At 42.4% G+C, this 26,357-nt stretch overlaps 2 protein-coding genes across 2 annotated transcripts in view; both read right to left on the bottom strand.

Moving 5' to 3' along the window:
• Window positions 1–7,348, bottom strand: part of LOC306933619 (uncharacterized protein) — a gene marked incomplete at its 3' end in the record, with an annotated part of 13,565 nt that extends 6,217 nt beyond the window's left edge. The window contains exons 1-4 of the mRNA XM_079515936.1: window positions 6,849–7,348; window positions 6,042–6,236; window positions 4,985–5,149; window positions 1,917–3,176 (exon numbers count right to left, since the gene is read on the bottom strand). Of these exons, the coding sequence (XP_079372062.1) occupies window positions 1,917–3,176; window positions 4,985–5,149; window positions 6,042–6,236; window positions 6,849–7,137 (1,909 nt within the window). The 5' untranslated portion in view covers window positions 7,138–7,348. The remainder of the gene's footprint in view (window positions 1–1,916; window positions 3,177–4,984; window positions 5,150–6,041; window positions 6,237–6,848) is intronic.
• Window positions 7,349–10,292: 2,944 nt separating this feature from the next.
• On the bottom strand, window positions 10,293–16,545 carry LOC306933620 (uncharacterized protein; the record flags this gene model as incomplete). Its single annotated transcript, XM_079515937.1, has 6 exons — window positions 10,293–10,853; window positions 11,100–11,213; window positions 12,096–12,767; window positions 14,484–14,669; window positions 15,562–15,756; window positions 16,437–16,545. The coding sequence occupies 6 exons, from the start codon at window positions 16,543–16,545 to the stop codon at window positions 10,612–10,614; spliced, it is 1,518 nt and encodes a 505-aa protein (XP_079372063.1). The 3' UTR covers window positions 10,293–10,611.
• Between the last annotated feature and the right edge of the window lie 9,812 nt (window positions 16,546–26,357).

Raw genomic sequence — 26,357 nt, forward strand, 5'->3', positions numbered from 1 at the left:
GGAGGTAGTCATTCCAGTGTCAGACATGGAGAGAGAAGGGGCACCATGAGCTCTGTCCTAGGACAGTGTTGGGGCACCATGAGCTGTCCTAGGACAGTGTTGGGGCACCATGAGCTCTGCCCTAGGACAGTGTTGGGGCACCATGAGCTCTGTCCTAGGACAGTGTTGGGGCACCATGAGCTCTGCCCTAGGACAGTGTTGGGGCACCATGAGCTCTGTCCTAGGACAGTGTTGGGGCACCATGAGCTCTGCCCTATGACAGTGTTGGGGCACCATGAGCTCTGTCCTATGACAGTGTTGGGGCACCATGAGCTCTGTCCTAGGACAGTGTTGGGGCACCATGAGCTCTGCCCTAGGACAGTGTTGGGGCACCATGAGCTCTGTCCTAGGACAGTGTTGGGGCACCATGAGCTCTGCCCTATGACAGTGTTGGGGCACCATGAGCTCTGTCCTAGGGCAGTGTTGGGGCACCATGAGCTCTGTCCAAGGACAGTGTTGGGGCACCATGAGCTCTGCCCTATGACAGTGTTGGGGCACCATGAGCTCTGCCCTAGGGCAGTGTTGGGGCACCATGAGCTCTGCCCTAGGACAGTGTTGGGGCACCATGAGCTCTGTCCTAGGGCAGTGTTGGGGCACCATGAGCTCTGCCCTAGGACAGTGTTGGGGCACCATGAGCTCTGTCCTAGGCCAGTGTTGGGGCACCATGAGCTCTGTCCTAGGACAGTGTTGGGGCACCATGAGCTCTGTCCTAGGCCAGTGTTGGGGCACCATGAGCTCTGTTCCTAGGACAGTGTTGGGACCTGAAATGTCCAGACTGGGTGCTTGAATTTAAGCAATGTAAGTTTGTTATTTTCATTTTTGAAGCTACATTTTTTTTGTGAAAGATTTTTTTTCTGAACATTATTTTGAACATTTTTTGGAACTATTGAGATTTTTGGTATGTCATTTTTCTTTGCCACCTAGCCCTCATCAAACGTACTCATTTACATATAGCATGAATATGACTTGTTAAATCCTGACCAATGTGGACACACACTAAGACTCATATTGTACTACCAGTAACCAGTAAGCTGGAGGGAATAATGCAAGAGAAAATAAACATGAAATTCCATCATGTTGAATAGAAAATAAGATCTATACACAAGATAAATCACAAGATAAGTCATGTTGATGTTGTCTGATTATGTAATTCCTCTGCTTTTGAATCATTGTCATCCTGGATTAGACTGACTGATCGTGTGTCTTAAACTAAAGGCTTTCACCTGTATGAGTCCTCATGTGTATTTTTACACTACCCGTCCGAGTAAAGCCTTTACCACATACTGTACAAGTATAGGGTTTTTCACCTGTATGAGTCCTCATGTGTCTTTTTAGATCACCTGTCTGAGTAAAGCCTTTACCACATACTGTACAAGACAAGGGCTTCTCGCCTGTATGAGTCATCATGTGCTTTTTTAGATCACCTGTCTGAGTAAAGCCTGTACAACATACAGTACAAGAGAAGGGCTTTTCGCCTGTATGAGTCCTCATGTGTGTTTTTAGACTACCCGGCTCAGTAAAGCCTTTACCACACACTGTACAAGTAAAGGGTTTTTCACCTGTATGAGTCATCATGTGTGTTTTTACACTACACGTCGCAGTAAAGCCTTTACCACATACTGTACACAAAAAGGGCTTTTCACCTGTATGAGTCATCATGTGTCTTTTTAGATTACCTGTGACACGGAAACCTTTACCACACACTGTACAAGTAAAGGGTTTTTCACCTGTATGAGTCATCATGTGTGTTTTTACACTACCCGTCGCAGTAAAGCCTTTACCACATACTGTACACAAAAAGGGGTTTTCACCTGTATGAGTCCTCATGTGTACTTTTAGATCACCTGTGACACGGAAACCTTTACCACACACTGTACAAGTAAAGGGTTTTTCACCTGTATGAGTCCTCATGTGTGTTTTTAGACTACCCGTCTCAGTAAAGCCTTTACCACATACTGTACAAGTAAAGGGTTTTTCACCTGTATGAGTCATCATGTGTGTTTTTACACTACCCGTCGCAGTAAAGCCTTTACCACATACTGTACACAAAAAGGGCTTTTCACCTGTATGAGTCATCATGTGTCTTTTTAGATTACCTGTGATACGGAAACCTTTACCACATACTGTACACATATAGGGGTTTTCACCTGTATGAGTCCTCATGTGTACTTTTAGATCACCTGTAGTAACACAGCCTGTACCACATACTGTACAAGAAAAGGGCTTTTCACCTGTATGAATCCTCATGTGTTTCTTTAGATTTCCCTTGTGAGTAAACATTTTGCCACACTCTGTACAACTAAATGGTTTCTTCCCTGTGTGAATCATCATGTGTTTGATTAGATCTCCCTTTTGATTAAACACTTTGCCACACTCTGTACAGCTAAATGGTTTCTTCCCTGTGTGAATCATTGTGTGTCTATTTAGATTACGCTTGTGATTAAACATTTTGCCACACTCTGTGCAGCTAAAACGTTTCTTCCCTGTGTGACTCCTCATGGAGTCAGGTTGTTTGGATGATTCCAGGTCCTGGGACAGCTTGGCTCCTCCCACATGTTGTGTGTTTTGTGATTTCAGTGTTTTTAAAGCTGACTGATCTCCCCTAGGCTCCTCCCACTCATCACTGTCTTCAGTGTCAGATTCAGAACAGTGTGAAGAGAGGAGCTGCTCATCACTAGTTGGTTGTGATGTTCCACAGTCCTCTACACAGTGTGAAGAGAGGAGCTGCTCATCACTAGTTGGTTGTGATGTTCCACAGTCCTCTACACAGTGTGAAGAGAGGAGCTGCTCATCACTAGTTGGTTGTGATGTTCCACAGTCCTCTACACAGTGTGAAGAGAGGAGCTGCTCATCACTAGTTGGTTGTGATGTTCCACAGTCCTCTACATCAGCTTGTGTTTTCATGTGTTCAGTTGAGGTGCCGGCTACAGGCTCTGTCTCTCTGTTTTCATCATCATCATCTTCACTTTTCACTGCTAGTAATGTCAACGTTGACCCACCAGCCTCTTCTGGTCTTTGAAGTAGCTCCTCCTGTTCCTCTTTAATGTGTGGAGGTTGTGGTTCCTCCTGGACCAGACTGGAGCTCCTCTCCTCTTCAGGTGGAACCTCCTCTTTACACACAGGGACGTGCAGAAAGTCTAGGAAAAATAATACAAAGAGACTCTATAAAAGGTTTGAATCTTGTACCTCAGTGCAGAGTAGTGGCTGGAAGAAGTATCAACAGATTACTTTTTGTCCACATGTTCCAACATTGAAATGTGACGGTGCGCTGACTGCGTTCTGTGCTGTAAATAGTGTGGCCGTTGTTTGTTTACATTGCAGCGCTCTCATAGAAGATGTGAGACCAGCTGAATGAGAGGTAGTCATTATCATAGATATATATGAGAAAGGATAGATGACACGCCCCCGCTGCTGGCCAATGGAGAGTGACGTTATAGAAAGGCTAGATGAAACGCCCCCGCTGCTGGCCAATGGAGAGTGACGTCGCCACATGGTGGCCATCTTGCTACAGGTAGCTCGCCCACTCATAGCATTGTGTCTGTGGTGCATGTACTTTTTTAATAACCATAACATGCTCAATTTTCAAGTGATTTTCAAACAGTTTGGTTTGTTATAAACGTCAGATGATACTGCATACTTATAATGGACTTTCATATAAAAAGCAACTAAGCAGATAAGCATCCTGAATCATAGCCACTTTGATGGCGTTTGTAATAAACCAACCCGTTTGTAAATGTGTCAAGATTTCACCATAGAACATACCAAAGAAGTTCACTGTATCAAGATGGCCGACTGGTGAACCATATTTATATATGTCTATAGTCATTATTATTTAGAAAGTAATAGTAGTAGTGAAACTTAATAGTAAGTAAGCCTTGCCAAGCCATGAGGCCCATAGGGCAGGAGCTCATCTCCCGTTTCTGTAGCGTGAGGCAGCTTGCTGTACACCTCCTGGACATGTCGCAGGGACTGACCCCCTAATCCAACCCTTGATGCTGAGTGTCAAGCAGGGGTAGCCTTGCTAATAAGCCAGACTCAAATAACACTGTCGTGTGGTATTTGAGTCTGGAGATGCTGTGTATGGATCTTGTTTCCCGGGGGGTGGGTTCAAACATTTTCTCTTTGACGCAATTGGTTAGAGGTACTGTCAGTCAAAGGTCTCAAGCATTGAATGTCACTGTACCAAAGCCCGCCCATATTGCATACCGTGTCCCGATTGGCCACACCAGTTCTCTGGTGTAGGAAATGGGCGTACAATTGAGCCTCTCCAGACCGTAATCCGCCGGCAGGCTTTTTTTTTTGGCCAACGGCTGATTCGGTCTGGCTTATTAGCCAGGCTAAAGCAGGGGAGGTACTGGGTCCCATTTTTATAGTCTTTGGTATGACCCGGCCGGGGATTGAACCCCGACCTCCCAGACTCAGGGCAGATAGTTAATACTGAAGTAGAATTAACTGCAAAGCTTCAGTGAACGCATTAATACATTTACAACCAAACCATCGTCCCATTCAGAATACATTTAGATCAATGCATCCATGTAGTCAATAACCGATTCATATCAGTTCATCTTTACACCCTCAGTACCGTCACACTTTCACCAATACAATAAATAAAGACATCTTTACACCCTCAGTACCGTCACACTTTCACCAATACAATAAATAAAGACATCTTTACACCCTCAGTATCGTCACACTTTCACCAATACAATAAATAAAGACATCTTTACACCCTCAGTATCGTCACACTTTCACCAATACAATAAATAAAGACATCTTTACACCCTCAGTACCGTCACACTTTCACCAATACAATAAATAAAGACATATTTACACCCTCAGTACCGTCACACTTTCACCAATACAATAAATAAAGACATCTTTACACCCTCAGTACCGTCACACTTTCACCAATAAAATAAATAAAGACAGAGTGCTTTAAACTTACTGAGATCCATGTGGTCTTCAGGTTCCTGTTTACGGTGGTCTTCAGGTTCCTGTTTAAGGTGGTCTTCAGGTTCCTGTTTAAGGTGGTCTTCAGGTTCCTGTTCAATAGAACCAGTCGTGGCTGGAGAACTGATCTTCACCTGCAGACTGGACTCCTCACACTGGACTGGAATGAAGGAATACAATAAATACTTTAAAGATGGAGTGCCACAATATTTTAAATCTTTCCAGTTTTCATGTATCTATGAGGTGACAGTACTTCATTAGACCCCCTGGTGTGGTTTGTATGTGCAATGGTGTATTCCCTTTGTATTTAGGGTTTCTTCCTGGAGGCTGAACCCTTGACAGTCAAACGGGCCAATGAAATAAACACTGATAGTGTGACGTATAATTATCGAACGCCCCCAGGCACCTCCCCCGGCCCTCATTATATATATTTTTGAGGGGCCCTCCTATATACAGGTTTAATGTTTGTTTTTAGTTCAAACATTAAATGCCATTAACAATAAAGAGAATTTAATGTTTGTTTTGTCACCGTTTGTTTTACATCACCATTACATCACCTAATCAACATGAGTTAGACCTTAACCCATTTTGGGCGGGAACCCCTTTTGGTGGCGCGCTATGAACTTGTAGGTCTGCTATTTTTGAAAAATCGTAAAAATGCGGCACAAATCTTTGAATATATATTCTTTCAGAGCAAACGTCAGGCCTAAATGGGTTAATATATTAGCGCCCCTCACTTCAAACAGGGGTGATTTTTTAAAATATGACAACCTCTGTGGGCGGAGCTTCCACATACACACGTGTGCATTTTAAACATGGCTGCGGCAGGGTGATCCGAGTCTGTACCAAACTGTGTGACAGCTGTCAGTCATTTGATTTTGACACATTACCAGCTGACAGCAGGCGTGAGCAATGGCTGAATTAAGCAATATTACACCAGAGGGTGTTCTTTATTGTCATTAATGTGCCGTAGGAACTCGCCAGAAAGCAGCAGGTCACCACATGTCGCTTGTTAGATTAGAATCTATAAAGTGATATTTTATTTTATTTACCTGAGAGGGTGTCACAGCTCGTCTCCCAGTGTAGTAATGTCAATGATAACACATCAGCCTCCTCCTCCTGTTCATCTTTAATGTGTGGAGGTTGTGGTTCCTCCTGGACCAGACTGGATCTCCTCTGATGATGTGGAGGTTGTGGTTCCTCCTGGACCAGACTGGATCTCCACTTCTCATATTCAGATGAAACCTCTTTACACACAGACAGAAGGAGGAGAGAAGAGGTTAGCATCAGCTCAACAACTCAAATGCTTTTATCATTAGATGACATTTTATTTGTTTTGTCAGAATGACCATTGTTTAAAAAATAAAAAATAAGTATCCGTTTTACAACGAGGCTCCTGGAATAGGCAAGCTGTCGACTAGAAGAGGGTCTGTCTGTGTGTCCGCGCTTGTTTTGTCTTTTCTTCATCTTAACATTGACAGGGCCGGATCTACCATATGAGCACTTTGGGCACGTGCCCAGGGGACTTTTTTTTTTTTTTGCTCCACAGACATTTTCTCCACTAATCCAAATGAAATAAATGGTGTCTAAACTTAAAGTGTTTTATTGTTGGTGAGAATGTGTTATGCACATAACTAAAAGATTCCGACTATACCTACAGTGTGTAGTTTGGTGTTGTGTGTGTAACACACATACCTGCAGTGTGTAGTTTGGTGTTGTGTGTGTAACACACATACCTGCAGTGTGTAGTTTGGTGTTGTGTGTGTAACACACATACCTGCAGTGTGTAGTTTGGTGTTGTGTGTGTAACACACATACCTGCAGTGTGTAGTTTGGTGTTGTGTGTGTAACACACATACCTGCAGTGTGTAGATCGATGTCCATATCAAAGTCAATGTCCAGCAGTTTGTTGTGTTTCTCCAGCAGAGTTTCTAGTGTCTCCATCTCTCTCTGGACGAGGCTGCACATCCACTCTGCGGCCACACTGAGGCGCTCCAACACAAACACTCTGAGCCGACAAACATCACCGCTTGTTGTGTGTTTGTCCAAAACGCACAATATGTCCTCTCCCACCACTGACGTCATGTGTTCATGTATCTTCAGCCGTACAGACTCCATTGGACTCGTTTTACCTCCTTTAGGAGACATTTACACCAAACAGACTCTCTTCCAAACTACCGCTGTTTCCCTGGCTTCAACGCCGACAAAATGGAACTCTTAGCTGGGCTGAATGAAGGAGGAAACACCGCTGGAGAGCCGAGATGATTTCGGGTCGTCACAACATTTCAGTGGCACCGAAGAACCGACTTAATGTAATGTAATGACCGGTGGGGTTCTCCCCATCGAACGACATGACAACCTTCTTTCTTTAAGTTGCTTTTATTCCAAATAACGACTTACAAGGCACACAATAGTGATGGCTGGATAGCTACGAATAGCCTACCAAAATGCTAGCGTAACCCAACGGCTCAGAGCACAACAACACCAAACTAGTAAACGTGCTTCCGCCCTCACCCCGGAAGTACTCCCCCCCGGGCTGGTCCTTAAAGGAACACACACAGTAGCACAGTCCTAACCATAACACAGTACTAGTGTTCCACTGGGACGCTACAGTAACATAAACTTATATAATGTGTACATGTTTCTGTTCCTACTGTAATATAGAATGTGTATTAAATACACTTAGGCCTACAACTTATAGAATGTGTAAAATGTCTATTTTCTCTAGATGAGGAACAACAACAAAGAGATTCTCTCCGATTCCGCCATTACGCTGAAAACACACAACCGTCAACCAGTGTTGCCACATTGTGTGAGAGAAACAAGCAACCAGGTCCATGAAAACAAGCCCAAAAGAAGCCTGGCTAAGGCTTTTTGAAACTAGCAGATCTACAAGCGTTGTGAGCTTGTAGATCTGCTAGTTTCAAAACAATCATTCTTTGAAACATTTTAACAACAACCCCCTTTTCCCCTCACTGTATATGTTTCTTTTCCCTTTTTACCTCCATTATGATGAATTCCTGTTCTGTTCTTTGTCTATATAGAAGTGTCTATTTGTACGTCTCTAAATGTTTTGATGAATTGAACATGGTGGACCCTGTTGTAAACCAGGGTAATGCTTAATTGGGTCGTGAGTTTGTGCTTGAAATGTACTGTAATTCTGCAAACTGTTAATACATTTTTCAATCAATCAATCAATGTTGTTCCTTCTGGCACAAAACATTTTTAAATGTTGGGTCCTTAGTTGGACAAATACATGAATGTGGAGGTCCTTGACATGGAGATGTGTAAGAATCACTGCTTTAAACAACTACAAACACATCCTAATTGGACCCAAAGCTCCCCCTGGTTCTCTGACTTACAAATACATAAAGGAACACTATTTGCAGGTGGTGTGTGCGTGTGCGTTGAGGTTTTTCTTCATAAATCGATGCTACTGAACACCCTTTATGTCTGTGTGTTGTTATGAACATATTGAACCAATGGAAAGTATCCATGTCTGTGTGTGTGTGTGATAATCAAACTTGCGTGTGTGTGTGTCCGTGTGTACATGTGAGTGGGAGAGACAGACAGACAGATACTAAAAGAGGATGTGTGTGTGTGTGTGTGTGTGTATGTGTGTGTACAACTGTGCATGTGTGTGTGTATGTGTGATAATCAAACTTGGAGATCCATTGTCAGTGGAGTTAAGAGGTTTTTCTGTCATTGATAAGAACTATCTTGAAAGAGAAAACCACCTAACTCCATTTGAGCTGTATTCGGGTAAAGTGGTGATAATATAATGACACATGCAAGTATCTGATAATATACAAATGAGGCAGTACTGGTTTGTTTAAAAAATATATGGTTTTCTTTCATTTCTGATTTTGGAGTTAAGAGGTTTCCTCCCGACAGCAGAGATATTCATTTTCGGTTTACCATATTCTCATTTCATACTCCACATTCCCATGTCAGGATTAGGTCATTATTATCAAACACTGTTTGCTAACCATAATAACCATGGCTAAGTTAGCAATCAGTTGATCTTGACTAGTCCTACAGTTTGATATCCATATAGTCATTCATTCCATTTCACATAATGACACAGATACAATTGGTTGGTCAAAAAAACCTTTATTCCTTTACAAGTCAAACAGTTTAAGTATCATCATTATTACTGTCAAACACACAATACTCACACCATCCTCATTTCCTGGTCAGAGGTTCAGAAAAGAGTCACCACTGAATCCACTGCTCCTGGATTGACAAAGATTCTCTAAAGGTTCTTTAAATGTTTTCTTTGTTTCATGTTCACTAGATATGTAGGTGAATACTGTGTGTGGCCACTAGATCAGGGGTTCTCAACCTTGTTGGCCCCCCGGGGACCCCCTCTGGGGGGGTCTGAGTGGAGGTAGTCATTCCACTAGACAGAGGTCTGAGTGGAGGTAGTCATTCCAGTGTCAGACATGGAGAGAGAAGGGGCACCATGAGCTCTGTCCTAGGACAGTGTTGGGGCACCATGAGCTCTGCCCTAGGACAGTGTTGGGGCACCATGAGCTCTGCCCTAGGACAGTGTTGGGGCACCATGAGCTCTGTCCTAGGACAGTGTTGGGGCACCATGAGCTCTGCCCTAGGACAGTGTTGGGGCACCATGAGCTCTGCCCTAGGACAGTGTTGGGGCACCATGAGCTCTGTTCCTAGGACAGTGTTGGGGCACCATGAGCTCTGCCCTAGGACAGTGTTGGGGCACCATGAGCTCTGTTCCTAGGACAGTGTTGGGGCACCATGAGCTCTGCCCTAGGACAGTGTTGGGGCACCATGAGCTCTGCCCTAGGACAGTGTTGGGGCACCATGAGCTCTGCCCTAGGACAGTGTTGGGGCACCATGAGCTCTGCCCTAGGACAGTGTTGGGGCACCATGAGCTCTGCCCTAGGACAGTGTTGGGGCACCATGAGCTCTGTCCTAGGACAGTGTTGGGGCACCATGAGCTCTGTCCTAGGACAGTGTTGGGGCACCATGAGCTCTGTCCTAGGACAGTGTTGGGGCACCATGAGCTCTGTCCTAGGACAGTGTTGGGGCACCATGAGCTCTGCCCTAGGACAGTGTTGGGGCACCATGAGCTCTGTCCTAGGCCAGTGTTGGGGCACCATGAGCTCTGTTCCTAGGACAGTGTTGCTGACTAGGTGCTTGAATTTAAGCAATGTAAGTTGGTTATTTTCATTTTTGAAGCTACATTTTTTGAAGCTAACATTATTTTGAACATTACATTTGAACATTTTTTGGAACTATTGAGATTTTTGGTATGTCATTTTTCTTTGCCACCTAGCCCTCATCAAACGTACTCATTTACATATAGCATGAATATGACTTGTTAAATCCTGACCAATGTGGACACACACTAAGACTCATATTGTACTACCAGTAACCAGTAAGCTGGAGGGAATAATGCAAGAGAAAATAAACATGAAATTCCATCATGTTGAATAGAAAATAAGATCTATACACAAGATAAAACAAAAATACATCACAAGAAACTATTAATGTGTGTTTTATTCAGTCATGTTGATGTTGTCAGATTATGTAATTCCTCTGCTTTTGAATCATTGTCATCCTGGATTAGACTGACTGATCATATGTCTTAAACTAAAGGCTTTCACCTGTATGAGTCCTCATGTGTCTTTTTAGATCACCTGTCTGAGTAAAGCCTTTACCACATACTGTACAAGTACAGGGTTTTTCACCTGTATGAGTCCTCATGTGTCTTTTTAGATCACCTGTCTGAGTAAAGCCTTTACCACATACTGTACAAGTACAGGGTTTTTCACCTGTATGAGTCCTCATGTGTCTTTTTAGATCACTGGTACTAATACAGCCTTTACCACATACTGTACAAGATAAGGGCTTTTTGCCTGTATGAGTCATCATGTGTGTATTTAGATTACCCGTCGCAGTAAAGCCTGTACCACATACTGCACACAAAAAGGGCTTTACACCTGTATGAGTCCTCATGTGTCTTTTTAGATCACTGGTACTAATACAGCCTTTACCACATACTGTACACGAAAAGGGCTTTTCACCTGTATGAGTCCTCATGTGTCTTTGTAGATCACCTGTAGTAACACAGCCTTTACCACATACTATACACATATAGGGTTTTTCGCCTGTATGAGTCCTCATGTGTACTTTTAGCTGTCCCTTTAGATTAAACTTTTTGCTACACTCTGTACAGCTAAAAGGTTTCTTCCCTGTGTGAATCATTGTGTGTCTATTTAGATCTCCCTTTAGATTAAACTTTTTGCTACACTCTGTACAGCTAAAAGGTTTCTTCCCTGTGTGAATCATTGTGTGTCTATTTAGATCTCCCTTTAGATTAAACATTTTGCCACACTCTGTACAGCTAAATGGTTTCTTCCCTGTATGAATCATCATGTGTTTGTTTAGATCTCCCTTGTGATTAAACATTTTGCCACACTCTGTACAACTAAAAGGTTTCTTCCCTGTGTGAATCATTGTGTGTCTATTTAGATCTCCCTTTAGATTAAACTTTTTGCTACACTCTGTACAGCTAAAAGGTTTCTTCCCTGTGTGAATCATTGTGTGTCTATTTAGATCTCCCTTTTGATTAAACACTTTGCCACACTCTGTACAGCTAAATGGTTTCTTCCCTGTGTGAATCATTGTGTGTCTATTTAGATCACGCTTGTGATTAAACACTTTGCCACACTCTGTACAGCTAAATGGTTTCTTCCCTGTGTGAATCATTGTGTGTCTATTTAGATCACGCTTGTGATTAAACATTTTGCCACACTCTGTGCAGCTAAAATGTTTCTTCCCTGTATGAATCCTCATGTGCGTTGTTAGATTTATCTTGTGATTAAACATTGTGCCACACTCTGTACAACTATGTTTCTTCCCTGTATGAATCCTCATGTGTGTGTTTAGATTTCCGTTTAGATTAAACACTTTGCCACACTCTGTACAGCTAAAACCTTTCTTCCCTGTGTGACTCCTCATGGAGTCAGGTTGTTTGGATGATTCCAGGTCCTGGGACCGCTTGCACTGTCCTCCTGTGTGACTCCTCATGGAGTCAGGTTGTTTGGATGATTCCAGGTCCTGGGACAGCTTGCGCTGTCCTCCTGTGTGACTCCTCATGGAGTCAGGTTGTTTGGATGATTCCAGGTCCTGGGACAGCTTGCGCTGTCCTCCTGTGTGACTCCTCATGGAGTCAGGTTGTTTGGATGATTCCAGGTCCTGGGACAGCTTGGCTCCTCCCACATGTTGTGTGTTTTGTGATTTCAGTGTGTTTAAAGCTGACTGATCTCCCCTAGGCTCCTCCCACTCATCACTGTCTTCAGTGTCAGATTCAGAACAGTGTGAAGAGAGGAGCTGCTCATCACTAGTTGGTTGTGATGTTCCACAGTCCTCTACACAGTGTGAAGAGAGGAGCTGCTCATCACTAGTTGGTTGTGATGTTCCACAGTCCTCTACACAGTGTGAAGAGAGGAGCTGCTCATCACTAGTTGGTTGTGATGTTCCACAGTCCTCTACATCAGCTTGTGTTTTCATGTGTTCAGTTGAGGTGCCGGCTACAGGCTCTGTCTCTCTGTTTTCATCATCATCATCTTCACTTTTCACTGCTAGTAATGTCAACGTTGACCCACCAGCCTCTTCTGGTCTTTGAAGTAGCTCCTCCTGTTCCTCTTTAATGTGTGGAGGTTGTGGTTCCTCCTGGACCAGATTGGAGCTCCTCTCCTCTTCAGGTGGAACCTCCTCTTTACACACAGGGACGTGCAGAAAGTCTAGGAAAAATAATACAAAGAGACTCTATAAAAGGTTTGAATCTTGTACCTCAGTGCAGAGTAGTGGCTGGAAGAAGTATCAACAGATTACTTTTTGTCCACATGTTCCAACATTGAAATGTGACGGTGCGCTGACTGCGTTCTGTGCTGTAAATAGTGTGGCCGTTGTTTGTTTACATTGCAGCGCTCTCATAGAAGATGTGAGACCAGCTGAATGAGAGGTAGTCATTATCATAGATATATATGAGAAAGGATAGATGACACGCCCCCGCTGCTGGCCAATGGAGAATGACGTTATAGAAAGGCTAGATGAAACGCCCCCGCTGCTGGCCAATGGAGAGTGACGTCGCCACATGGTGGCCATCTTGCTACAGGTAGCTCGCCCACTCATAGCATTGTGTCTGTGGTGCATGTACTTTTTTAATAACCATAACATGCTCAATTTTCAAGTGATTTTCAAACAGTTTGGTTTGTTATAAACGTCAGATGATACTGCATACTTATAATGGACTTTCATATAAAAAGGAACTAAGCAGATAAGCATCCTGAATCATAGCCACTTTGATGGCGTTTGTAATGAACCAACCAGTTTGTAAATGTGTCAAGATTTCACCATAGAACATACCAAAGAAGTTCACTGTATCAAGATGGCCGACTGGTGAACCATCTTTATATATGTCTATGGTCATTATTATTTAGAAAGTAATAGTAGTAGTGAAACTTAATAGTAAGTAAGCCTTGCCAAGCCATGAGGCCCATAGGGCAGGAGCTCATCTCCTGTTTCTGTAGCGTGAGGCAGCTTGATGTACACCTCCTGGACATGACTCTAGTATGTCGCAGGGACTGACCCCCTAATCCAACCCTTGATGCTGAGTGTCAAGCAGGTAGCCTTGCTAATAAGCCAGACTCAAATCACACTGTCGTGTGGTATTTGAGTCTGGAGATGCTGTGTATGGATCTTGTTTCCCGGGGGGTGGGTTCAAACATTTTCTCTTTGACGCAATTGGTTAGAGGTACTGTCAGTCAAAGGTCTCAAGCATTGAATGTCACTGTACCAAAGCCCGCCCATATTGCATACCGTGTCCCGATTGGCCACACCAGTTCTCTGGTGTAGGAAATGGGCGTACAATTGAGCCTCTCCAGACCGTAATCTGCCGACAGGCTTTTTTTTTTTTTTGCCAACGGCTGATTCGGTCTGGCTTATTAGCCAGGCTAAAGCAGGGGAGGCACTGGGTCCCATTTTTATAGTCTTTGGTATGACCCGGCCGGGGATTGAACCCCGACCTCCCAGACTCAGGGCAGATAGTTAATACTGAAGTAGAATTAACTGCAAAGCTTCAGTGAACGCATTAATACATTTACAACCAAACCATCGTCCCATTCAGAATACATTTAGATCAATGCATCCATGTAGTCAATAACCGATTCATATCAGTTCATCTTTACACCCTCAGTACCGTCACACTTTCACCAATACAATAAATAAAGACATCTTTACACCCTCAGTACCGTCACACTTTCACCAATACAATAAATAAAGACATCTTTACACCCTCAGTACCGTCACACTTTCACCAATACAATAAATAAAGACATCTTTACACCCTCAGTACCGTCACACTTTCACCAATACAATAAATAAAGACATCTTTACACCCTCAGTACCGACCCACTTTCACCAATACAATAAATAAAGACAGAGTGCTTTAAACTTACTGAGATCCATGTGGTCTTCAGGTTCCTGTTTACGGTGGTCTTCAGGTTCCTGTTTAAGGTGGTCTTCAGGTTCCTGTTTAAGGTGGTCTTCAGGTTCCTGTTTAAGGTGGTCTTCAGGTTCCTGTTCAATAGAACCAGTCGTGGCTGGAGAACTGATCTTCACCTGCAGACTGGACTCACACTGGACTGGAATGAAGGAATACAATAAATACTTTAAAGATGGAGTGCCACAATATTTTAAATCTTTCCAGTTTTCATGTATCTATGAGGTGACAGTACTTCATTAGACCCCCTGGTGTGGTTTGTATGTGCAATGGTGTATTCCCTTTGTATTTAGGGTTTCTTCCTGGAGGCTGAACCCTTGACAGTCAAACGGGCCAATGAAATAAACACTGATAGTGTGACGTATAATTATCGAACGCCCCCAGGCACCTCCCCCGGCCCTCATTATATATATTTTTGAGGGGCCCTCCTATATACAGGTTTAATGTTTGTTTTTAGTTCAAACATTAAATGCCATTAACAATAAAGAGAATTTAATGTTTGTTTTGTCACAGTTTGTTTTACATCACCATTACATCACCTAATCAACATGAGTTAGACCTTAACCCATTTTGGGCGGGAACCCCTTTTGGTGGCGCGCTATGAACTTGTAGGTCTGCTATTTTTGAAAAATCGTAAAAATGCGGCACAAATCTTTGAATATATATTCTTTCAGAGCAAACGTCAGGCCTAAATGGGTTAATATATTAGCGCCCCTCACTTCAAACAGGGGTGATTTTTAAAAATATGACAACCTCTGTGGGCGGAGCTTCCACATACACACGTGTGCATTTTAAACATGGCTGCGGCAGGGTGATCCGAGTCTGTACCAAACTGTGTGACAGCTGTCAGTCATTTGATTTTGACACATTACCAGCTGACAGCAGGCGTGAGCAATGGCTGAATTAAGCAATATTACACCAGAGGGTGTTCTTTATTGTCATTAATGTGCCGTAGGAACTCGCCAGAAAGCAGCAGGTCACAACATGTCGCTTGTTGGATTAGAATCTATAAAGTGATATTTTATATTATTTACCTGAGAGGGTGTCACAGCTCGTCTCCCAGTGTAGTAATGTCAATGATAACACATCAGCCTCCTCCTCCTGTTCCTCATTAATGTGTGGAGGTTGTGGTTCCTCCTGGACCAGACTGGATCTCCTCTGATGATGTGGAGGTTGTGGTTCCTCCTGGACCAGACTGGATCTCCACTTCTCATATTCAGATGAAACCTCTTTACACACAGACAGAAGGAGGAGAGAAGAGGTTAGCATCAGCTCAACAACTCAAATGCTTTTATCATTAGATGACATTTTATTTGTTTTGTCAGAATGACCATTGTTTAAAAAATAAGAAATAAGTATCCGTTTTACAACGAGGCTCCTGGAATAGGCAAGCCGTCGACTAGAAGAGTGTCTGTCTGTGTGTCCGCGCTTGTTTTGTCTTTTCTTCATCTTAACATTGACAGGGCCGGATCTACCATATGAGCACTTTGGGCACGTGCCCAGGGGACTTTTTTTTAGATCCACAGACATTTTCTCCACTAATCCAAATGAAATAAATGGTGTCTAAACTTAAAGTGTTTTATTGTTGGTGAGAATGTGTTATGCACATAACTAAAAGATTCCGACAAAACTTTAAATCGAAGCATAAGGGACCTGACTATACCTACAGTGTGTAGTTTGGTGTTGTGTGTGTAACACACATACCTGCAGTGTGTAGTTTGGTGTTGTGTGTGTAACACACATACCTGCAGTGTGTAGTTTGGTGTTGTGTGTGTAACACACATACCTGCAGTGTGTAGTTTGGTGTTGTCTGTGTAACACACATACCTGCAGTGTGTAGTTTGGTGTTGTGTGTGTAACACACATACCTGCAGTGTGTAGTTTGGTGTTGTGTGTGTAACACACATACCTGCAGTGTGTAGATCGATGTCCATATCAAAGTCAATGTCCAGCAGTTTGTTGTGTTTCTCCAGCAGAGTTTCTAGTGTCTCCATCTCTCTCTGGACGAGGCTGCACATCCACTCTGCGGCCACACTGAGGCGCTCCAACACAAACACTCTGAGCCGACAAAAATCACCGCTTGTTGTGTGTTTGTCCAAAACGCACAATATGTCCTCTCCCACCACTGACGTCATGTGTACATGTATCTTCAGCCGTACAGACTCCATTGGACTCGTTTTACCTCCTTTAGGAGACATTTACACCAACAGACTCTCTTCCAAACTACCGCTGTTTCCTTGGCTTCAACGCCGACAAATGGAACTCTTAGCTGGGCTGAATGAAGGAGGAAACACCGCTGGAGAGCCGAGATGATTTCGGGTCGTCACAACATTTCAGTGGCACCGAAGAACCGACTTAATGTAATGTAATGACCGGTGGGGTTCTCCCCATCGAACGACATTGACAACCTTCTTTCTTTAAGTTGCTTTTATTCCAAATAACGAGTTACAAGGCACACAATAGTGATGGCTGGATAGCTACGAATAGCCTACCAAAATGCTAGCGTAACCCAACGGCTCAGAGCACAACAACACCAAACTAGTAAACGTGCTTCCGCCCTCACCCCGGAACTAAGTACTTCCCCCCGGGCTGGTCCTTAAAGGAACACACACAGTAGCACAGTCCTAACCATAACACAGTACTAGTGTTCCACTGGGACGCTACAGTAACATACTTATATAATGTGTACATGTTTCTGTTCCTACTGTAATATAGAATGTGTATTAAATACACTTAGGCCTACAACTTATAGAATGTGTAAAATGTCTCTTTTCTCTAGATGAGGAACAAAAACAAAGAGATTCTCTCCGATTCCGCCATTACGCTGAAAACACACAACCGTCAACCAGTGGTGCCACATTGTGTGAGAGAAACAAGTAACCAGGTCCATGAAAACAAGCCCAAAAGAAGCCTGGCTAAGGCTTTTTGAAACTAGCAGATCTAAAAAAAATAAATGTGACAAATGTGGAATATTCTTTGAAACATTTTAACAACAACCCCCTTTTCCCCTCACTGTATATGTTTCTTTTCCCTTTTTACCTCCATTATGATGAATTCCTGTTCTGTTCTTTGTCTATATAGAAGTGTCTATTTGTACGTCTCTAAATGTTTTGATGAATTGAACATGGTGGACCCTGTTGTAAACAAGTGTAATGCTTAATTGGGTCGTCCACTCACAGTTAACAGCCTTTGTATTGAGTGTGTGCTTGAAATGTACTGTAATGCTGCAAACTGTTAATACATTTTTCAATCAATCAATCAATCAATCAATGTTGTTCCTTCTGGCACAAAACATTTTTAAATGTTGGGTCCTTAGTTGGACAAATACATGAATGTGGAGGTCCTTGACATGGAGATGTGTAAGAATCACTGCTTTAAACAACTACAAACACATCCTAATTGGACCCAAAGCTCCCCCTGGTTCTCTGACTTACAAATACATAAAGGAACACTATTTGCAGGTGGTGTGTGCGTGTGCGTGTGCGTTGAGGTTTTTCTTCATAAATCGATGCTACTGAACACCCTTTATGTCTGTGTGCTGTTATGAACATATTGAACCAATGGAAAGTATCCATGTCTGTGTGTGTGTGTGATAATCAAACTTGCGTGTGTGTGTGTCCGTGTGTACATGTGAGTGGGAGAGACAGACAGACATATACTAAAAGAGGATGTGTGTGTGTGTGTGTGTGTGTACAACTGTGCATGCGTGTGTGTATGTGTGATAATCAAACTTGGAGATCCATTGTCAGTGGAGTTAAGAGGTTTTTCAGTCATTGATAAGAACTATCTTGACAGAGAAAACCACCTAACTCCATTTGAGCTGTATTCGGGTAAAGTGGTGACAGGCCCGAACGCAATACGCGGCCGCGGTGTTCCGATGAAAACGCCGCAGATTTTCCGCGGAAATTTAACCCGTTCATGTAGTTTACTTTACCCAGGCCAGCATAATATTAACCAGTGGATGCATCCCGCCCCTCCCTCCTCCCCTCATTCTCTACTGCTGACTAATATGTTGGAGGCTCTGGACGAGAATATTTAATATAGCTTTATATCAAAACTTAAAAAGCTGTCGGAAGTCTTTTTTTTCAAGTGCCGTATCTGTTACCTTCGCTGCCCTGGCTGCATGGCTGGCTGTCACTAGTGTCCAAATGCCGGTGGTCGCATATTGCTCGCGCTCATGCACAACGCAACAAACAAACTTCGGGAGAGAACGCCACTATAAGCACTTTTCATGGCCACGGACAACGACAGCAGCAGTCTAACTGCGGAGGGAGAGTACTGTTTCTGTTTGTGACATGACGTGCTGCGAGCTCGCAGATCTACGCTTCATGCAACGAATGTACCCGTACGTTTGTTCTATTAAAGGGTAGATCGCGACGCTACCGTTTGGGGGCTTAGCAGCCCCCCAGACGGTAGCCGATCTAGCCTTATAGAACGAACGCGACCCCCCCTGCTCTCTCTCTCTCTCTCTCTCTAACGCAACTCTCTAACGCGACTCTCTCTCCCCCGTTGAAGTTGCAATAGTTGGATCACTGCAGTGTTGCACTGTTCATATTAGCTGCTTTGATATTATAGGAAATGGCCTACCATACATTTTTTATTTTACATTTTGTTATTAGTATTTGCATATGAACTTGTCATTAGCCTATTTGAATAATAATAAATAGGATAGTAAATAGTACTGTGACCAGATTTGACTGAGGGACTGCCATTGGATTTATTTTCATGTCATATGAAAGCAGGGAATCATAGTTTAAAATTGATGTTGATTTTATTATGGTATTTGCCATAGGCAATATGCCAATATTGTTATAAAAAAACGTTAAAATGACCAGTGAGCACCTGCAACTGCACTTTTTAATATTTTATGAGGACTTGGTTTCAATAAATGAGTCCAGTACATTTTACAGGGTGCTAACTGTCTAACAGACCCAAAATGTGATTTATTCATTATGATCAGTTTGAAAAAGAAATATAGGCCTCCTTCTTATAGCTGCCTCCTTCCAATAAAAGCCTGGTATCAGAATCGGTTGAGACAAATAAAAGCCCCGGATTATAAATGAGGATTTACGGTAGATCTTAATTACTTTGTTGTGGTACTTTAAGGTTTATTTAGCATATTTAGAGTTATTTTTGCTCTAAACACATTGATTATAGTCCTGGATAACTGTCTAAAACCCTAAAAGAAAAAAAAAACACTCCGCAGAATCCCGCAGATTTTCCTCCGGCGTCACCGCAGAAAAACTGAAAAAAACCCGCAGATTCCGTTTGGCCTTAATTATGACACATGCAAGTATCTGATAATATACAAAGTCACAATTACGTTGATGAGGCACTATTGGTTTGTTTAAAAAAGATATGGTTTTCTTTCATTTCTGAAAAATGTAAAATTTGTTTTTCCATTTCCTGAAAAATGAAGATTTTGGAGTTAAGAGGTTTCCTCCCGACAGCAGAGATATTCATTTTCTGTTTACCATATTCTCATTTCATACTCCACATTCCCATATGTCAGGATTACAATATATTCTCCATGACCTGTTATTATTCTCTGTGCTTTCTGTCAGGCTAAAAGGTCATTATTATCAAGCACTGTTTGCTAACCATGCTAACCATGGCTAAGTTAGCAATCAGTTGATCTTGACTAGTCCTACAGTTTGATATCCATATAGTCATTCATTCCATTTCACATAATGATACAATTGGTTGGTCAAGCAAACCTTTATTCCTTTACAAGTCAAACAGTTTAAGTATCATCATTATTATTGTCAAACACACAATACTCACACCATCCTCATTTCCTGGTCAGAGGTTCAGAAAAGAGTCACCACTGAATCCACTGCTCCTGGATTGACAAAGATTCTCTAAAGGTTCTTTAAATGTTTTCTTTGTTTCATGTTCACTAGATATGTAGGTGAATACTGTGTGTGGCCACTAGATCAGGGGTTCTCAACCTTGTTGGCCCTCTGGGGGGTCTGAGTGGAGGTAGTCATTCCACTAGACAGAGGTCTGAGTGGAGGTAGTCATTCCACTAGACAGAGGTCTAGGTCTGAGTGGAGGTAGTCATTCTACTAGACAGAGGTCTAGGTCTGAGTGGAGGTAGTCATTCCACTAGACAGAGGTCTGAGTGGAGGTAGTCATTCCAGTGTCAGACATGGAGAGAGAAGGGGCACCATGAGCTCTGTCCTAGGACAGTGTTGGGGCACCATGAGCTCTGCCCTAGGACAGTGTTGGGGCACCATGAGCTCTGCCCTAGGACAGTGTTGGGGCACCATGAGCTCTGTTCCTAGGACAGTGTTGGGGCACCATGAGCTCTGCCCTAGGACAGTGTTGGGGCACCATGAGCTCTGCCCTAGGACAGTGTTGGGGCACCATGAGCTCTGCCCTAGGACAGTGTTGGGGGCACCATGAGCTCTGTTCCTAGGACAGTGTTGGGGCACCATGAGCTCTGCCCTAGGACAGTGTTGGGGCACCATGAGCTCTGCCCTAGGACAGTGTTGGGGCACCATGAGCTCTGCCCTAGGACAGTGTTGGGGCACCATGAGCTCTGCCCTAGGACAGTGTTGGGGCACCATGAGCTCTGCCCTAGGACAGTGTTGGGGCACCATGAGCTCTGCTCTAGGACAGTGTTGGGGCACCATGAGCTCTGTCCTAGGACAGTGTTGGGGCACCATGAGCTCTGTCCTAGGACAGTGTTGGGGCACCATGAGCTCTGTCCTAGGACAGTGTTGGGGCACCATGAGCTCTGTCCTAGGACAGTGTTGGGGCACCATGAGCTCTGCCCTAGGACAGTGTTGGGGCACCATGAGCTCTGTTCCTAGGACAGTGTTGCTGACTGGGTGCTTGAATTTAAGCAATGTAAGTTGGTTATTTTCATTTTTGAAGCTACATTTTTGGTTTTGTGAAAGGTAATTTGTCTTTGCCACCTAGCCCTCATCAAACGTACTCATTTACATATAGCATGAATATGACTTGTTAAATCCTGACCAATGTGGACACACACTAAGACTCATATTGTACTACCAGTAACCAGTAAGCTGGAGGGAATAATGCAAGAGAAAATAAACATGAAATTCCATCATGTTGAATAGAAAATAAGATCTATACACAAGATAAAACAAAAATACATCACAAGAAACTATTAATGTGTGTTTTATTCAGTCATGTTGATGTTGTCAGGTTATGTAATTCCTCTGCTTTTGAATCATTGTCATCCTGGATTAGACTAACTGATCATATGTCTTAAACTAAAGGCTTTCACCTGTATGAGTCCTCATGTGTTTTTACACTACCCGTCCGAGTAAAGCCTTTACCACATACTGTACAAGTATAGGGTTTTTCACCAGTATGAGTCCTCATGTGTCTTTTTAGATCACCTGTCTGAGTAAAGCCTTTACCACATACTGTACAAGTACAGGGTTTTTCACCTGTATGAGTCCTCATGTGTATTTTTAGATCACTTGTACTAATACAGCCTTTACCGCATACTGTACAAGGAAATGGCTTTTCGCCTGTATGAGTCATAATGTGCTTTTTTAGATGACTTGTAGTAATACAGCCTTTACCGCATACTGTACAAGGAAATGGCTTTTCGCCTGTATGAGTCATCATGTGCTTTTTGAGTGGTGTAAACCACTCCTACAACTGGCTTTTGTGTGCATAAAAAAATGACCATGGTTGCTATGTTAATAATTTCTGACGTAATTAAATCACACCCGGGTGAACTGGATGACCGTAGCAACCGTGGTCATTTTCTCTGCGCAAAAACAGCCAGTTGTGAAATCACATCCAGGTGTGATTTCATTACGTCAGATCAGAGCTGATCAGGCTACATAATACCTTACCTTATTTCATTACGTCAGACATTACGTCAGACCACAGCTGATCATGCTATATAAAACCTTACACCACTCAGTTCACACGGGTGTGATTTTTTAGATCACTTGTAGTAATACAGCCTTTACCGCATACTGTACAAGGACATGGCTTTTCGCCTGTATGAGTCATCATGTGCTTTTTTAGATCACTTGTAGTAATACAGCCTTTACCACATACTGTACAAGAGAAGGGCTTTTCGCCTGTATGAGTCATCATGTGTGTTTTTACATTACCCGTCACAGTAAAGCCTTTACCACATACTGTTAGGGATGGGCATAAGGTTTTCAAAAACCATCGCAAACGAGTTGGGCTCGCCCCCTAGTGGTCCGTTTGCAATTAATCTAATATTAAATGGGCCAGTATATGGTTAAAAACCATAATAATGGATAAAATAAAAAAATCAATGGATTCTATTAGTATTGGGTGTGCTTAATAACATACTAAAAATGTAGGAAAAAATAACTTCTGGAAAGGCATCATTTTCAAGATTGCGTCCACAATAGCTGCAAAATGCCTATAAAGCTTGGATTTAATATGTAAAAAATAATAATAATAATTGATAAAATAGATTTTCCAATGGATTCTATTAGTATTGGGTATGCTAAATAACATATAAACATTTTGGGTCTGTTTGCAATGAATCCAATGTTAAATAGGCCAGCATTGGATTCATTGCAAACAGACCACTAGGGGGCGAGCCCAACTTGTTTGCGATGGTTTTTGAAAACATTATGCCCATACCTAACATCATGCCAAATATCTAAAACTTGTCACCAAGTGCATAATTGTTATGATTTTTGATGTATTAAATCCCAGTTTATAGGCATTTTAAGCTTACTGAGGCCACCGTGGACGCCATCTTGAAAATGATGCCTTTCCAGAAGTTATTTTCACCCAAAATTGTAATATGTTATTTAGCATACCAAATACTAATAGAATCCATTGGAAAATATATTTTATCAATTATTATTATTATTTTTTTTACATATTAAATCTCAGCTTTATAGGCATTTTGCAGCTATTGTGGACGCAATCTTGAAAATTATGCCTTTCCAGACGTTATTTTTTCCTAATTCTTTAGTATGTTATTTAGCACACCCAATACTAATAAAATCCATTGAAAAATCTCTTTTATCAATTATTATGGTTTTTAACCATATACTGGCCCATTTGATATTAGATTCATTGCAAACAGACCACTAGGGGGCGAGCCCGACTTGTTTGCGATGGTTTTTGAAAACCTTATACCCATACCTAACATCATGCCAAAAATCAAAAACTTGTCACCAAGAGTATAATTGTTATGATTTTGTATGTATTAAATCCCAGTTTATAGGCATTTTAAGCTCCTGGCAGCCATCGTGGACGCCATCTTGAAAATAATGCCTTTACAGAAGTTATTTTTTCCTAATTTTTTAGTATGTTATTTAGCACACCCAATACTAATAGAATCCATTGAAAATCTCTTTTATCAATTATTATGGTTTTTAACCATAGACTGACCCATTTAATATTAGATTCATTGCAAACAGGCCACTAGGGGGCGCTCCCAACTTGTTTGCGATGGTTTTTGAAAACCTTATAACCATACCTACCACCATACCAAAAATCAAAAACTTGTTACCAAGTGCACAATTATAACGAATTCAGACCCAGCTACATGTACTTTTTTAATAACCATAACTTGCTCAATTTTCAAGTTTGTTATAAACGTCAGATGATACTGCATACTTATAATGGACTTTCATATAAAAAGGAACTAAGCAGATAAGCATCCTGAATCATAGCCACGTTGATGGCGTTTGTAATAAACCAACCCGTTTGTAAATGTGTCAAGATTTCACCATAGAACATACCAAAGAAGTTCACTGTATCAAGATGGCCGACTGGTGAACCATCTTTATATATGTCTATGGTCATTATTATTTAGAAAGTAATAGTAGTGAAACTTAATAGTAAGTAAGCCTTGCCAAGCCATGAGGCCCATAGGGCAGGAGCTCATCTCCTGTTTCTGTAGCGTGAGGCAGCTTGATGTACAAGTACACCTCCTGGACATGACTAGTATGTCGCAGGGACTGAACCCCTAATCCAACCCTTGATCCTGAGTGTCAGGGGAGAAACTGGGTCCCATTCTTATAGTCTTTGGTATGACCCGGCCGGGGATCGAACCCCGACCTCCCAGACTCAGGGCGGATAGTTAATACTGAAGTAGAATTAACTGCAAAGCTTCAGTGAACGCATGAATACATTTACAACCAAACCATCGTCCCATTCAGAATACATTTAGATCAATGCATCCATGTAGTCACATTGTTAATGCTTAAGTCAATAACCGATTCATATCAGTTCATCTTTACACCCTCAGTACAGACCCACTTTCACCAATACAATAAATAAAGACATCTTTACACCCTCAGTACCGACCCACTTTCACCAATACAATAAATAAAGAGTGCTTTAAACTTACTGAGATCCATGTGGTCTTCAGGTTCCTGTTTAAGGTGGTCTTCAGGTTCCTGTTTAATAGAACCAGTCGTGGCTGGAGAACTGATCTTCACCTGCAGACTGGACTCCTCACACTGGACTGGAATGAAGGAATACAATAAATACTTTATTTAGGGTTTCTTCCTGGAGGCTGAACCCTTGACAGTCAAACGGGCCAATGAAATAAACACTGATAGTGTGACGTATAATTATCGAACGCCCCCAGGCACCTCCCCCTCATTATATATATTTTCATCTAATGTTCCCCTCAGCATGGGGATGCTAGTTCTCTAATGTTCCCCTCAGCATGGGGATGCTAGTGCTCTAATGTTCCTCTCAGCATGGGGATGCTAGTGCTCTAATGTTCCTCTCAGCATGGGGATCCTAGTGCTATAATGTTCCTCTCAGCATTGGGATGCTAGTGCTCTAATGTTCCTCTCAGCATGGGGATGCTAGTGCTCTAATGTTCCTCTCAGCATGGGGATGCTATGCTCTAATGTTCCTCTCAGCATGGGGATGCTAGTGCTCAAGTGGTTAATGCATTTTTTTCTTCTTCCAATAACACAACACATTTCTTATTTAGAGGCAGAGATATTAAATAACCTACATTTTACGGTGGCCATTTCGTAAATTCCAATATGGCCGCCACAGACATCTGGGAAAATGGGAACATTGATTTTCTGATTCCTTACACAATACCCTTTCCAAAAATGTATAGTTATGCACAGAACTAAAAGATTCCGACAAAACTTTAAATCGAAGCATAAGGGACCTGACTATACCTACAGTGTGTAGTTTGGTGTTGTGTGTGTAACACACATACCTGCAGTGTGTAGTGTGTTGGTGTGTGTAACACACATACCTGCAGTGTGTAGTTTGGTGTTGTGTGTGTAACACATATACCTGCAGTGTGTAGTTTGGTGGTGTGTGTGTGTAACACACATACCTGCAGTGTGTAGTTTGGTGTTGTGTGTGTAACACACATACCTGCAGTGTGTAGTTTGGTGTTGTGTGTGTAACACACATACCTGCAGTGTGTAGTTTGGTGTTGTGTGTGTAACACACATACCTGCAGTGTGTAGTTTGGTGTTGTGTGTGTAACACACATACCTGCAGTGTGTAGTTTGGTGTTGTGTGTAACACACATACCTGCAGTGTGTAGTTTGGTGTTGTGTGTGTAACACACATACCTGCAGTGTGTAGTTTGGTGTTGTGTGTGTAACACACATACATGCAGTGTGTCGTTTGGTCTTGTGTGTGTGTAACACACATACCTGCAGTGTGTAGTTTGGTCTTGTGTGTGTGTAACACACATACCTACAGTGTGTAGTTTGGTGTTGTGTGTGTAACACACATACCTGCAGTGTGTAGTTTGGTCTTGTGTGTGTGTGTAACACACATACCTGCAGTGTGTAGTTTGGTGTTGTGTGTGTAACACACATACCTGCAGTGTGTAGATCGATGTCCATAT

The sequence above is a fragment of the Electrona antarctica genome, assembly GCF_951216825.1.
Source record: "Electrona antarctica genome assembly, chromosome: 12".
NCBI lineage: Eukaryota > Metazoa > Chordata > Actinopteri > Myctophiformes > Myctophidae > Electrona > Electrona antarctica.